Source organism: Numenius arquata, chromosome 6, assembly GCF_964106895.1.
Source record: "Numenius arquata chromosome 6, bNumArq3.hap1.1, whole genome shotgun sequence".
Classification (NCBI taxonomy): Eukaryota; Metazoa; Chordata; class Aves; order Charadriiformes; family Scolopacidae; genus Numenius; species Numenius arquata.
The window spans coordinates 31,479,924-31,494,515 of NC_133581.1; the positions used below are offsets into that span (position 1 = coordinate 31,479,924).

Genomic DNA, 14,592 nt, shown 5'->3' on the forward strand with positions numbered 1-14,592 from the left:
AACTCTCCTGGTATATTTTTTTTACAATTCAGTCCTGGAATATTTTTTTTTTAAAAACATCAGATTGCAAAGACCTCCCCCTTCCTTTCCCTGCTTCATGCCCTCAGGCAGTTCCTGTGTTTATCCCTCTCTCCCCGCCTCCCTCCCTTTGGCAGCCCAGAACAAAGCCACCTATTTCAGTACACAGCTGCATTTGAGCTTTGTGCGATTCAGGCACTCACTAGTGACAAAGGGTTTTTAAAAAAAAAAAAAAAAAAAAAAAAAAAAAATCTCAGCAGCCTGTGTCCAGGAAACAAAGGACAAACTTCAGGCCTGGTCAGCTGCACCAGGAGAAGCCCCATCCCCACCCAAGACTGCAAAAGTGAGCCAACCCCAGGAGAAATCCCATCTGCTACCCGGCTCCCCCTTTTCTGCCAGCCCCTAGGAATACCCTGCTATAAAACCCCAGAGGAGGGAGAAAACTTACTCGCAAGCAGAGCTCTTCCCACTGCCTGTGCAGATGTTCAGCTTGCTCCTCGACCACCATCATGTCCTCGGCGAGGATGCCGTAAGCCAACCACGCCTTCATGTCCCGCACATCCTTCATGTCCCGGGCCCAGTCCGCCAGCGACTGCTCCAGCTCCTGCACGGAAACACACCCAGAACAAGCCTTGGCACTAAGCTCCTCTGGTTTCCCAACCTGCTGGTTAATCCCCTGCCTGGCCCGCGGGGGAGGAGAGGAGGGGAATGTGCAGTCGCTTGCGCAGCCTTCTCCGGCTGGACTGGACGTTCTCTGGCTGGACCGGACAGGGTCCCCCTGCATGTTTGGCTCAGGGCCTGACTGGGAGCCCAGTGGAGCCCAGGGCAGAGCTGCTGCTCGTTAACTGGTACAGCAGCAGCCTTCCATGGATCCAAAAAGTGCCAAAACGCTGCCTGACCTCCCGCAGCTCCCCACGCTCTAGGGCAGTGTTTGGGGTTTCACATCCAGGAAGGAACGCGCCCACTTCTTTGGGTTTTCTTTTTTTTTTTTTTTAATTATTATTTTGGCCAAGTTGCTTTCCACCTGTATTTGTTCCAATTTCAGGTTATTAATTTTAATGCTAAAAAAAAAGAAATCGGTTCCCTTCTCTAATGAATGGTTTCACAGGCACTGCATCAGAATTGTCAGAAACATGGAGCTTTCAAACTGCTTATTCACAGAAACATGCTCCCTTTTCTGCTTTCTTCCCCTGACTCCCCTTTCCCTTTATAACAGGGTTATGCATTTTCGTTATCAGTTTTAAAACGGTCACCTAAAAAGCAGAGACACCACTTTGTGCGGGTGGGAAACGCGATACTCTCCAAATGAGGTACTAGGTCTCATTTTGCAAGGCAGCTGCTGAGAAGTGTCACTGGCTCCCCTAACAACAACAACAAAAAAAGCTCTTACGGAGGATCCAATTTGTTTCATTTTAAAGGGAAAAAACTATGAGCATTTGTGTGTGGCATCCAAGCCCTGCGAGCATTTTCACACATCTTTTGATCCAGTCACGTATCTAAATCATAAAAAAAATATGACACCTCAGCACCAGAGGAAAAAACAAACAAACCTGAGAGTAAAATTTACCTGAGCCCATAAGAAATTACTCCCTACAGATGTGGACACATGCATTTATATATCTTAACAAGGAGTGAATCCCTGCATTAATGGAGCTAATGATGGAATTTCATGGGACTTTGCTAGCCTCCGGTCCAGGCCTGACAGAAAAATAGCTTTATTCTACAGAACAGTGAAATACAGGGAGAGGAAAGAAGGTCCCTTCTCCCCCATCCCATTTTGGTCCTTTATTTTATTGTACTGTGAAAACCAAGAGCAGAAACTACACTGGCACTGTCTGACCTCTGCGGCTGAACCTCTCGTACCGGAATAAGAGGCAGGAGCTGTGTGCTGCCATCTCACAAATAATTCAGGGCTACAGCAAGACTGCCGCCATGGGAAAGGCAGCCAGCACTCACAAAGAAGATTTCAGACAGCTGGTAATGAGTTCAAAGCCTTGGCTCATTAATAAGCTTATTTGTTCCCACTACATAGGTCAACAATTCACTTCACAAAAAGATGATGAAAGACTGACCAGTCCAGACAAAATGTCTCCTATCCCTTGGAAATGCTTTCCTTGCCATTTAATTTTCATGGTGCAATATGGGCTGCAAGGGCTTTTGCAACTCCCTTACTCTTAATTTTCTTTCTCTTTAATTATGCTCAGACCCTGCAGGTGTGTACAGTGCTCTGCAGACTTACAAGGTCTTTTGCCTGAGGAGCTCTGTCCCAAATGGATTGGAAAACAAAAAAGGAGATTCAGCCATGAGGACAGCAGCCAAATGAGCTGAGGCCAGGGAGTTTTTTCCCTTTTGTTTGAGGAACTTATTTTATAAATTCCGACTGTGGAAAGGGAGCAGAAGCAGGAAAAAAAATCCAAACACTACTACTTTTCTTGTAATATTCTCGGTCAGCTGGACTATGCAGATTGGCAACAATCAGAACGGTATAAAGGAGAGAAATTCAGTGTCACTGAAGGGTAGGGAAGAGGGGAAACTGATTTTACAGGGATCAGGTGTTGTGCAAAGACTACATCTATTTAAATACAATATGGCTGTTCAATACCTTAATGTGTTCCTTGACTTTGTAGAGCTCTTCGTGTTCAACTGGAAGTGGATCTTTTACTTTCTCCTTCAGCTCTCGCAGCCTGCTTCCCAATTCCTTGGTTTGCTTTTCATAGCAGTCCCAACTCTGTTCAACGAGACCCAAGGAAGTTATAAAAGGTTAAGGTACTTTGTCATGACATAGTGAACCATATGGATATGCTACAAAATAGCCTCTTCAATTCACTTCAGCAAATAATCACCTGCTCTGGTTATTTGGATTTTCTTTTTGGTACATCGTAGCACTCACGAGAATTTGGTATATGGATTTACAGAACTTGAACCCTCTCTTGTATTTAAGGTTTGCCTTACAGAGCACTTCTGCTCATTCTGTTTTGTCCAACTCGAGAGGCTTTAAGCATAGCTTTTGGCTGGGGATTATATTCAATTTTAAGACATAATTATGTGCTTTTTAGCCATGAAAGCAAATTTATTGCTCTAAGGAAATAATAGGACCTTCCCCTTCTGTTTAGAGGTGCAACAACAAAAGGAGTAGCAAAGTCACGCTAACTCCCTCTAAGCTAAATTTTAGCTTAGGCTTCACAGCCCAAAGCAGGAGAAAGCTCCTGGTATGGAGCATGGTAAAATTGGGGAGCATGGTAACAATTAGAGCGGGAAAATATCCATTGTAGCAACAAACAGATATCAACCCCATTTTCCTTTGGAGAATCAGGGGACCACAGTTTTAGCTTCCCGCAAGCCCTGATGGCACATGATGGGCACTTCCCTCAGAATCCCTCTGCAGCGAGCAGCAGCTCAGCATCTCCCTTGTCGCTGCAGAGCTCAGCCCTGGGGACCGGTGGGGCAGGGAAGCTCTTGAGACCCAATGCCAGAGAAGCAGGTACCACTCCTCCCTGGGGAGGGCATCATCTACCTCTAGGGTGCTGCTGAGGTGCATCTTCTCCTTCTCCAGCAGGGCCTGGGTGTGCCCCCAACTCTGCTGTAACTGGCTGAGCTCCTCCTGGAGAACAGCGTTGGTCTCGGGATCGGAGACAATACGTAACTTCTCCCCAACATCGATGATTAAAGAGTACATGGCTTGCCACCTCTGAAGAATCACTGCCTTACTCTTTAAAAGAAAAAAAAAAAAGTAATTTAAAGTTTCTAAACTGTTCTTAGCAAGCTTTAGAAGTGCACTCCTGGCATTTCACTTGGGAGAAAGACTCACAAAGGGAGTTACAAGGAACTAGTTCGTTCACATTCGTGAAAGAGTAACGAATAGGTCTTCTCTTATTTGCTTTTTTACTTTCAGGAAAATCAGATTCTTTCTGATCTATAAAACTCTACAATAGCTTTTTACAGACAATCTATAGAGTGGAAGTGCAGGACTTACAAAAAGATGGAAATTCAGTTGTCAAGTTACCATGAAAGAAAAACCAGTTCTGTTAGCACCTCTAGCATCAACAACTGAGACAAATTTTTTCAGAGATAACAGCTCTGTTAATCGTCACATACTGCAAGTGAAATAACCCATCAATAATAATTTGCCTACAGTACAAATTGGTCTATAATGCAAGCACATAGGATCATTGTTTCTTTCTGTAAAACAAGAGCAGGAGGGAAGGGCAATTTGCGGTAGGAGGGAAAAGACTTTCTGGCTTTTCTCACTAAGGAAAAGCACGAGCACTAACTTGTAAAATCTACTGAAAATCACCTTTACACAGCAGATAAAAATAAAGATGAAATAAATAAGGCAAGCGCCAAATGGAATGCTGGTAATGTGTTAATCCATCAACATTAGGTGTGTGGGAACTCAATAAACCTTGGACCATCCAAACAGCATTCAATAAATGTATCTTTGAAAGGTTTTAGATTGCCATAAGCAACCATAAAGTTCACTGCATATTTTTACTTACTTGTAAAACAAAGAGATGCATAATTAAATGGAAAACAAAAATACCCAAAATGAACAAAGGGAAATATTTTTTTCCACTGCACATAAAATGCAGAACTCACCACCCTGAAGAACTGCTGCCCAGGTCTGTGTATCCTGGAGAGGTGGCTCCAAGGACAGACCCCTTTACAAGTGCTGTATCCTCTGCTCCTGGCACCTCCTGCCCATCCCTGCACACACAGGACCCATATGACCTGTCTTGCCGTGTATGTGCCTGCTTCCTTCAGGCAAACTGCAAGGCCTACAGTCAGCAGCCGTGTCAGTAAGGTGCATACAGACCTAGAGGATACCTGCTGACCAGGGTTCCCACCTAATCTCCCCGGCACCCTGCATTTCCATGTTCGTACCAGTAATATTTTTAAAGCATACAAGGCTACTAAATGACAACATCGACCAGGAAGTTTCCTAGCGTAATGAGCCTTTCATAATATCACTGTTTTCTCATCTGTACTCAGCTTTAAGAAAAAGGGTGAGCAATTGTTTTTCTCCCCCAAAAGCACGTGATTTTAAAGCTTTGTACCCTACCGGGCAGAAGTTATTTCAGTCTGAGAAAAAAAACCACACAGATCTTAGATTTTGGAGTGATAAATACAGTACCTTGACATCATAAATTAGATTTCTAAGCTGGTAAGGGCTACAGCAGTCCTTGCTCTTCACAACTGTGATGAAGCTGTTTGTATCAGCAAGAAATCTGCTGAGACTCTGCAGGGAACTCCTGAAGAGCTGCCACTGGCTCATAAGTCCATCGATATCTTTCTTCTGCTGCTGAACCATTCGGATAACATTCTGCCACTGCTCCTTCAGCAACGTGAACTTGGAAATAAACTCTGTTCTGAAGATGACAAGTGTTGAGTGTTAACACATTTTGACCTCAAGGCCGCATTTTACAATAACGGTGATGGATTTCCATTTGCAATATTGTATTCCAACTATGCCAAAAGCTCTATGCAGCCCTAAGCTAAGCCCTGCTCTCTGTATTCCACCTTTTAAGCAATCAAAAAAACCTTTTATGTGACACAGGAATGGATAATGCAAGCTCTTCTTGTTGTTGTGGTATAGCAACATATATAGTACAGCACCCACAGAAACAATATGCACTAAACACTTCTCTGAAGGAGGTCAATGCAAGAGAGGCAAGATTTCTGATTATGCTGCAAAACTGACCTGTACCTTTATCAAGCAAGTAAGGCTTGCAAGGCTGCAAGCAGTTCGACCATCATTGTATCCTACAGCAGATGGACCTAACTGCAAAGTGAAAAGCCTCAGTGTTGTTATTGAACCCATTCAAGCATTTTTTTGGCCTCTCCTACAACATGGTTAGATGATCCAGCAGACCTAGCTGGAGTGGTTAAGACAACCAACATCTATCAGTTGTGCTCCTCTGCAGGAGGCCATGGCCCACAGATTAGCTCTTATGCAAACACCTGTGTTTGTGGGGCTAGCTTCAACACCAAAATCCAGCAGCTTTGCTTAGTTGAGCCCTACCTTCCCTGGCAGCTTTAAGTCAAACTATGGAATGGCTGAGGGGAGCGCACACGCTGTCCTGCCTTCTCTCTGGAAGCAGCATGCTGCGGCAGAGAAGGGTAAGTTGTTGACAGCAGAAACGCCTGAGGCATTTAAACCTCTGCTCACAAATATTACTTGCTGCTTCTCACTCTACATTGATTAAGAGAAAAGTGTAAGATGATACTGATAAAAAACAAGTTTAGCCACCATATGTTTTGGGTTACGTGTCCAATGACTCAACGCCCTGTCATGTGTGCCAAGGGCAACATGGATAGTCTCACACCTCTGCACTTTGAAAAGTAGTGAAGTCTAGGAAAAGAGAAAGGATCCTTCACATGCAACATCCTCATTACCCTCTGTAAGAAGGTAACTTCTCAATCACAGTTACAGTTTCAATGACTGTATGGTAGCACCAGGCATAGAAGCCTCCTGTCCAGGAGCAATTATCTTTTAGGCAGAACATCCAGTTACTATCCAAAATGCAGTCTGGCCAGGGCACTGTGTTTCCTTCTCAATGCACCTCCTCACTCTTTTGCAAGAGGTGCCAGGTCGTTATTAAAAGAGTGAACGCAGGCAAGAATTTGGGTTTATGTCCTCATGACAGCTCACGAGAGCAAAGATTCAACTCCAAGGAAAACAGCATACTCACTGAATTACCAAGATCTTAAGGAGAAAACCAAATAGATTACCTTTTCTCTGCTTCTCCAGATTCCAAGGAGAGTAGAACTTTTGATATGATAGAATTAAATGTCTGCTGATTTATGGAAATCTCTGTTTGCAGCATCTGAAAATACCATGAGAACAGCAGTTTTAACTATTCACTGAACAACCTTTGCTGGTTCTGCAGAAAGCTGGTTCTGTTCCTCCAGAGTGATACTCTTTATTTAATTTTAAATGCTGAAAGCTCTACAATTTTCAAATGCTAGTATCAAATGCATCCTAAAAGATTTCACCCTTTTTTGATACCAGGAGGAATTTGCAAATGTGATAGCAGAACCCATCAGGAACTGTATTCTACAGGTAATCTGAAGCCTGAAGTTTGCTGGACTCATTCATGAGAAATGCAATCTAGAGAGAAACCCATAGAAAAGGTACAAAAAAAGCTACATATAAGGCTGAATTTACTCTTTATCACAACGAGCAGAAGTTTATTCTATAAAAAATTTCATTGCAACGAATGAATCAGAGAGGTCTAAGTACAAGAGAGAACATAACTTTCTTTGGACCCTAATGAATATTACTAACATGCAGAGACTTAACACCCTGTGGGAATTAGTGGCAGCACAAACACCCTAACGGATGTTTAGCATTTACCACTTGTTTGTTTGTTTGGTTTTTTTTTGCTGTATTTTGGTCGGTTTTCCATCCTCCCGCCTCTAGGACAAAGTCTATAGATGGACACTTTGCTTAGAATTGCATCTACATGCTACTGCTAGCATGCCATGCACCTTTTCCTCTGAATGGACACTGCCATACATGTGTGAAGTACTATCTCTCTAGAACAAGTAGCAAGCGTTTGGAAAAATGCCAGCGAAACAGATTTCCACCAAGATCTAACAAACGGTCAAAAAGGAAATATGCAAAATAAAACATTTTGTTTTAAATACAATTCTTCCAGGAACTGGTAAGGTTCCTGCCAGATCGACAGCAAACTGCCTAGCTAGTTGCCACAGGCTTCAGTGCTCTGGGAAAGGCAGACAGGCAAGTAACCTCAGGGTTGCAGAGATCTAGGATTTCCATGACACAACACTCGAGGATGCACTCCTAAAGGTCTGATCCCTGCAAAAAGGGATCCATCCCTTTTGAAAAAGGACTTCCACATTTCAAATTTTTCCTCTGAATGAGTACAAGGCCACATTTCAAGAGTGAAATGCTCTGTAAAACTCTGCCCAGATCTACTTTCAAAAGACATAGTATTTTCTAGTGATTTCCCCCCACCTTCACCATTCAAGAAGATGCTTCCATTTTTAGAGTTAGCCTTACCTCATATACTCTCTGTTGCTCCTGCAGTTCTTCAAAACGTCCTGGAATATTTGTTTTTAAGGTCTCTTTCATTTTTTCTAGGAATTTCATCCAGCTTTCACATTTCTGAAAAAATTTCTTTTCATCATTTTGAGTTCCTTCAAGAGCACTGTAAAACAAAAGAAATCATCAGAAACTGTTGTGCTGGTGGCTGTTTTTCTGGCCGTGCTTGCCTACAGTCTAACGCTGGTGGTTAGTAATACTAACATAGTAAGGTTTTGCTTAGCACTTTGCTACCTGCTTCACCTATGAACATCCAGATTTTTTGCTTCAAGTGACTTGGAATACAAATAGGCACTGACTAAGTCGAATGGGCAGGAATTCAACTTGGAAATCCCCTGAGCAAGCTGAGAACAGATTTCAAGACTTTCCATGCTTTAATTTTGTTTTAATTTTCCTCACAGAAAAGGAAATGGTTAGTAGTGATTTTTTTGTTTGCATTTCGGACCTGCAGCATTCAAGAGCAGTTGCTGTTTTCTGACTCCACTGCCGAGTCAGGCTCTGGATTTTCTTCAAGGTGAAGTCGCTGAGTGGCAGCTTAATGCTTGCTTCATTCAAACTCTCTATGCTTGGAGAAAGAGCAGCAAGCTCCAGTGTGTGATTCTGGAAGTAGGAAAAAAAAGAAATTAATTGCAAAACAATACTGCCTGCCTTTCATTTCAAAGAAATATAGAAACCTCTTCTGGGGGAAGCATCTGAACATTATGCTTTGAAAAAGCTAACTCAAAAACACCCAACATTTCTGTGTTAACTTCAAAGAATATAGGAAACAAAAAAGACACAATTCCCTTACACAGGGCCCCTTTTTCCAACAGCACTGAACAGATACTTAAGAGTTGGCATTTGCAGATTTACTTCTACCCTACATTGAGGGCAACAACATATCTCCAGAGCAAAGCTGGGAAAAAAGATCTCCCATCAATCCCAAATCTATGTGATTTTCCTCCCCTCCATGCACGCATCGCAGGCCAAATGCCTATCTAGGGTTTTTATGAACTTAAATCATTGTTTTGTGTGCTTTGGGTGAGATGATAGTTACTCTGATGGAAGTGCCATAGCTACGATACTTAGGACACAAAGAGTTTCTTGAAGTAGGCAAGAGGTGGTATCCTACGGACACTTAAATCCTAAGTATGTATCTTTTTGTACTTGGGAATCCAAACATACCACAAGCAATTCTGAGCTGTCTGTTTCTCCCTCTAGACAGAGACTATCGAAGGCGTCTGTGCAGTTCTTGACATGACCCTCCAGCGTTTCAAGGCAGTTCTGGAAATCCTCCAGTTGTAAAAGATTGAACTAGGGTGAATATGGCATATTTATGTTAATTATGATTTAATATACATATTCAAAAAGGAGCAGTAAGCAGTATTGTCAGGAAAACAAACAGTTGTTAAATTCAAATTACAATCTATTTAAAACTCATTAACTGAACCTTTTCAGTGTTTGCACTGGATAAGGGAAAAATTTAAGCCAAAGCAGAGAGCAAGAAACTGAATCTTGAAATCCTGAGATATTCAATATCTATCTGGAAGGAACAGGAACATCTGCAATAGCGTTTTGTAGCTTTGGGCTGTTTGATTTATTGTGAAATTGAAAAGCCAAAACTTAAGTTTATCAGAGGGAAGAAACTTGTTAAAATGAGCTTCCTTTGAGCTACACACAGGGCTTGCTCCCGTGTGTCTACAGCCAAGGCTGTGCAGCTTACACGAATTCTGTGGAGAGAAGTAACTAGGGATGGAATTCAACTTTTTTATTCACTAGGTTGGTTGCTTTGGGTCAGGAAGAAGAACACTGGGGAAGATTTTTTTCTTTCTTGCAAGAATTAAGTTCCACATCTCTAAGAACACTGAAACAGCAACATTTTTATAAGGAACAAGCGGCCAAAAATTGGTGTGGGGAGACAGACAGTTCTGAGGGAACGCTACAAGGTTACACCAGAGCAAATGACTACCCAGAAATGAAATTTTTCATGGACTGGGATGTTCACGGGGAGTATGAGAAATCTGTAAGCTTCACAGATATCTGGCTTCCAGCCATTGAACCGTGTTGGTAGATGGAGTCATAAATAGAGCTGGCTGAAAATTTCTTGATGAATTTGGGTTTACTTTAGAACAGAACAATTCATTGAAACCAGACTTTTTCACAGGAACAGACTAGTTTTACACCAGTAAATGTACAGCAGTACATTTGCTTGGAAGTTTTCTTAGGAATACCTGTGCAGAGGGGAAGTCGATCCCACAGCACTCCTGCAAGCAGAGCATCATATGGGGAAACCTGGATACAGGTTCCTTCCTACTCTACCTGAACTGGGATGAGAATCTGGTCTTCAAAATTACATCAGATGACCACAGTTTTCTGCTTTATTTTAGATATATTGTGTGCACTCTTATCAAAGCAAACTGAAGCTCTTCATCTTCTTCCAAGGCAGAGCTGAGAAGTTTACAACTTACTTTGAAGTTCACAGAATAAAAATACGTTTCCTAACAACCTGTCATCATCTGAGGGTCCCGTACTGCTTGACTGCAATAGGTCCACTTACAAAGGCTTGTTAGAGTGACAGAAGCCAAGTAAGAAGGGCGAAACCCTTCCTTCATCTGTCCCTCTGGCTTCGTGTATTATTTCTTTACATAGTTGATCATACTGTCAAGCCTTATTTTATTGAAATTCCTTTTCACTTCAAGAACTACAAGGATCTAGTGAAGAAGGTAGCTCACACAGGGCTCTAATGAAGAAATTACCTCATGCTGACAGCTAATTTAATATTCAAAAACATACCTCAAGCTCATCTAACTTTCCCTGCAACATCTTGTCCAAATAGAATACTCTATCGAGCGGCTGCAGCTTCTCCAACAGAACGTCTTGTGCAGCTGTGCCAGCCTGCTGTTTTATCCGATCAGCCAGCAAAGAAATCCGGGCATGGCATCCTACTATGCTATAAAGGCCATGCTGTAAATTCTGATGAGAGAAGGGGAAAGAAAAGAAAAAAGTCAGCAAATTAATCAGATCATCATTCATGTGCCACTTTCATTTAGTATCTTTTGTTGTTGTAACTAAGCTCTTTTTGTTGATCTCCTGCGGAAGCCAAAATCAGCTATAGTGAAAGCTTCAGTCTTTTACTCGGAGGATAATGGGAATTGCATCCCTTGACTCTAGTGCTGGGAAAGGCACAAAGTTCAGTGGAACACCAGTGACTTCAAGCAGTGGGATACTACTGCTACAGAGAATAGCAGAAAATCAGAATATTCCTCTCTACAAAACTGGTTTACACCAGTGGATGGAGGAACTGGCCCATGCTGCAGATGAGAAATGCTATCGAGTTACAAACATGCTGGTACTTTGGATCCCTTAGTGACTGAGGTTTTCATTTTATTTGTTCCCCTTTACTACAGAAATGATGCTAAAAAATTTAACTCTGAAGTCAGTACAAGAACAAAGGGAGTCATTTTATACTCATTCAGAATACTTGAATATTTTTTTTTGACCCGGACAAGGAATGGCAAGATGTCATCTTGAAATGTACCTATTTCTAGAACTGTCATTTACACTTTTAGCCATAAAACCCCCCCGGAATTTGCCACTGTATGTTGTCTTTTCTGTGAGTAATTATCAAAGACTTTCGTTTGATAGCAAAGAGCAGAGGCATTTCCCTAAAAAGCAAAATCGCTCTTAGTTCCTGAATCATATTGTAAACTGCCACTTCAGCCATTTAGTAAATAATCCATTTTGATTTCTTACTCTCTAGATAGGACTTCATTTTTATTTATCATGGCAACGGAGTTCCATAAAACCATAATCTTTCCTAATACATACTAGAGCAAAAGATTAGAGAGATTAAAATACAGTTTTGTCAAGCTCATGTGTTTTCAAATACACATAACTCACATGCGATATCACTGATTCCCATTCTTCTAACTCACCACTTTCAAAAAAACACAATAAATTCTGTGTTTAAATAAATTGTGTGTTTAAAAACCCACACAAACCAGGACAGGATCTATAGTGCTAATGGCACTCTAGTGGTTGAGCCTTCCTTAGCAGGTGTAAAGCTCTCTCCCAAAGATTTCCAGAAAATGTGTTGCCTTTTTGTTGACACATTAATGAATTTATGTCACAGCCATTAATAGATCAGAAGAAAGTGAAGAAGTTTTGGTCTAAGGTTTGCTGCTGTCAGGTGTTTCTGACATGGGAAGAAATATATGAGTTCTCTTTCCCATAATGTAAAGTTTCTTAATTGGCCACATGGAAACTGGAGTACTTTGGACTTCTTCCAGTATGTGGTCAGAAGTTCATAAAGCATGATGAATCATTGTTCTGTTGTGAAATAAGGATTATTATATTTCTTTACTGTAGTCTGAAGAAACCCAAACTGTCAGAACCTAATGACAGCTTTGCTGCCTGAGAGAGTGAAATGTGGTCTCAGCATGAGATCTCATTTGCCTAAAGTCAGAAGTATCTAGAATAATCTAATGAGCTCAGAAATTTGCAACCTTACCAGACCAGGCCAAATAAAAGTACCAAACCCAAATAAAAGCAATTTGCAGACTGTAGAAGACCTCAAGATGGTCCCTGTGCTCTGGAAAACTGGTCTTTTTTTTCCCCAGCTATTGTTCTAGTATGTATTATCTCTCCTCCCAAGCGGTGTCCCATAAAGTAAATAATTTTTGGTTTAATGTTTCCTTCCAACACAGCCTGATCCTTTGCATAGAGCAGAAAAGGGCAGATATGGAATGTGGTCATTCCTGTCTGCTCTCTTCTCATCCTATGCTAACTCTAGTTTGGTTTGGTCTCAGGATCTGGTCAAAGCATTTAAAGGAAATTCAAAGATGTCTGTTAATGGGAAAAACCCACAGATTTTATGTTTCCCACTGACTGGATTTGGGGGATGAGAGAGGAAGGTAGTGTTCTTTTGATTTGTTTCTCAAAAATAAATTGTGGTTTGTACCAGGCAGCAAAAACATATTCGTGTACCTTTACATCCTGTATCCTCTGCTCCAGGGTTTCTACCATGTTATCCTCAGGCATGTGAGCATCCAAGAGCTGAGTGCACTGCTCTTTGTACTGTTGTAACTTGGCTGCTGCCTCAGTGCATAAAGTATTGAAGCGCTCCCAAAGCTGCAGGGTTGCTTGCTGTGCCCGTAATTGATCCGTGATATCTTCATTTACTGAGTTCCACCTACCAACATATCAAAGGATAAGAGCATTTTCCTAGTAGATTCTCCTCCATACTATGATTTGGTATAGGATTCCTGTGAGAGTTTCTTTGCATTCATGCCCACATTACTGAAAGCTCGCTGACACAGCACCATTTTGTGCTCTCTGGTCCATCACGAAAAAGGTAGTATCAGCTACTCCTCACATAGGTACCCTCAGACGGGTGAGATTTAAAAATCTGACAGACGTTGAAGTCCTGCCTCGGCAACATTTATTTTTTTTAAATACTAATAACTGGAGGTCTTTTTCCCAAGCTTACCTAGTGTGTGCCTCCGTGCACTTCTGTTCAATAATCTCTGCAAAGGAGGGGGAGCAGTTATTCTTCAGGTTACCGGCAGCAGCCTGGAGCTTGGCCCAACTTTCTTCAGCGTTCTCTGACTCATCTTGAAGAGACTGCAAAATGGATTATCGCAATTAGATGTGGAGATGAATGACCTAGGCATAGATTCCCCTGTAGATTGGTAGCAATAATGCCACACGTTTGCAGCACAGATTAAAATGTTTGTGGAAAACTGTAACACCTGATCCTAAAAGGAAGCTAAAACAGTCATTCAGCTAAAACAATCATTCAGGAGGCCTATTTTAAACTGAGGTAATTTATTTACTCTTAAAGAGACAGCTCATTTAACAAACCCACAGACTTGAACAGGTAAAATTAATTCACTCAAAACCAAAAACATTTTTATTTTTAACCCACTGTTTCAGGGAAATTTCTACTGGCAGTAAAGCTGCTTTGAGAACTCCTGTCCCCAGCTGCATGTTCCCCCTCCTGATACAGGCCATGGCAGAAGCCTGCCAAGGATCGTGTCCGTGAACTGCTCCAGATGAAAAAATAAAGAAGGTGAAGGAAGGAGGGAGGGTAAGAAGGTGCCCAGTTCCTCCCATTAATTATGTGTTCCCAGGTGAGGATGGAAAGCACTTATACACGCTTTACCGCCGAGACACACGTAGCCGGGATTTACATTCTCAGTCTGGCCTGCACCACTTCTGCTGTAACTTGAAAATAAACCAAAACGGGCCTTATTTACACTGAAACAATGAGTGTTTACACAACCCTTAAACACTCGTTTAAAGCCAGGCAAGGGGATTTTAGCCATAACTGGAAAACGTTCAGACCCGGGGCCAGCCTGAGGCCTTCTCTAGATGCCCCACTTCAACTCTGTAACAGCCAAGCAGAGCAGCAGGACGACCCAGAGCGTTTACGCCTGGCATTTATGCTCAGCCTTTTTCAGAGGCTGTGCAGGAAACTCCAGCTCTCTAGAGGGTGACTCAACAGTTGACTTTGCACTGGAGGAATGGTA

General features: G+C 42.0%; 1 protein-coding gene across 1 annotated transcript in view; it reads right to left on the bottom strand.

Moving 5' to 3' along the window:
- Positions 1–14,592, bottom strand: part of SYNE2 (spectrin repeat containing nuclear envelope protein 2) — a 197,690-nt gene that overhangs the window by 35,742 nt on the left and 147,356 nt on the right. The window contains exons 89-99 of the mRNA XM_074149900.1: positions 13,551–13,684; positions 13,049–13,253; positions 10,856–11,035; positions 9,248–9,376; positions 8,529–8,683; positions 8,042–8,189; positions 6,748–6,842; positions 5,150–5,384; positions 3,533–3,727; positions 2,621–2,746; positions 467–622 (exon numbers count right to left, since the gene is read on the bottom strand). Of these exons, the coding sequence (XP_074006001.1) occupies positions 467–622; positions 2,621–2,746; positions 3,533–3,727; positions 5,150–5,384; positions 6,748–6,842; positions 8,042–8,189; positions 8,529–8,683; positions 9,248–9,376; positions 10,856–11,035; positions 13,049–13,253; positions 13,551–13,684 (1,758 nt within the window). The remainder of the gene's footprint in view (positions 1–466; positions 623–2,620; positions 2,747–3,532; positions 3,728–5,149; positions 5,385–6,747; positions 6,843–8,041; positions 8,190–8,528; positions 8,684–9,247; positions 9,377–10,855; positions 11,036–13,048; positions 13,254–13,550; positions 13,685–14,592) is intronic.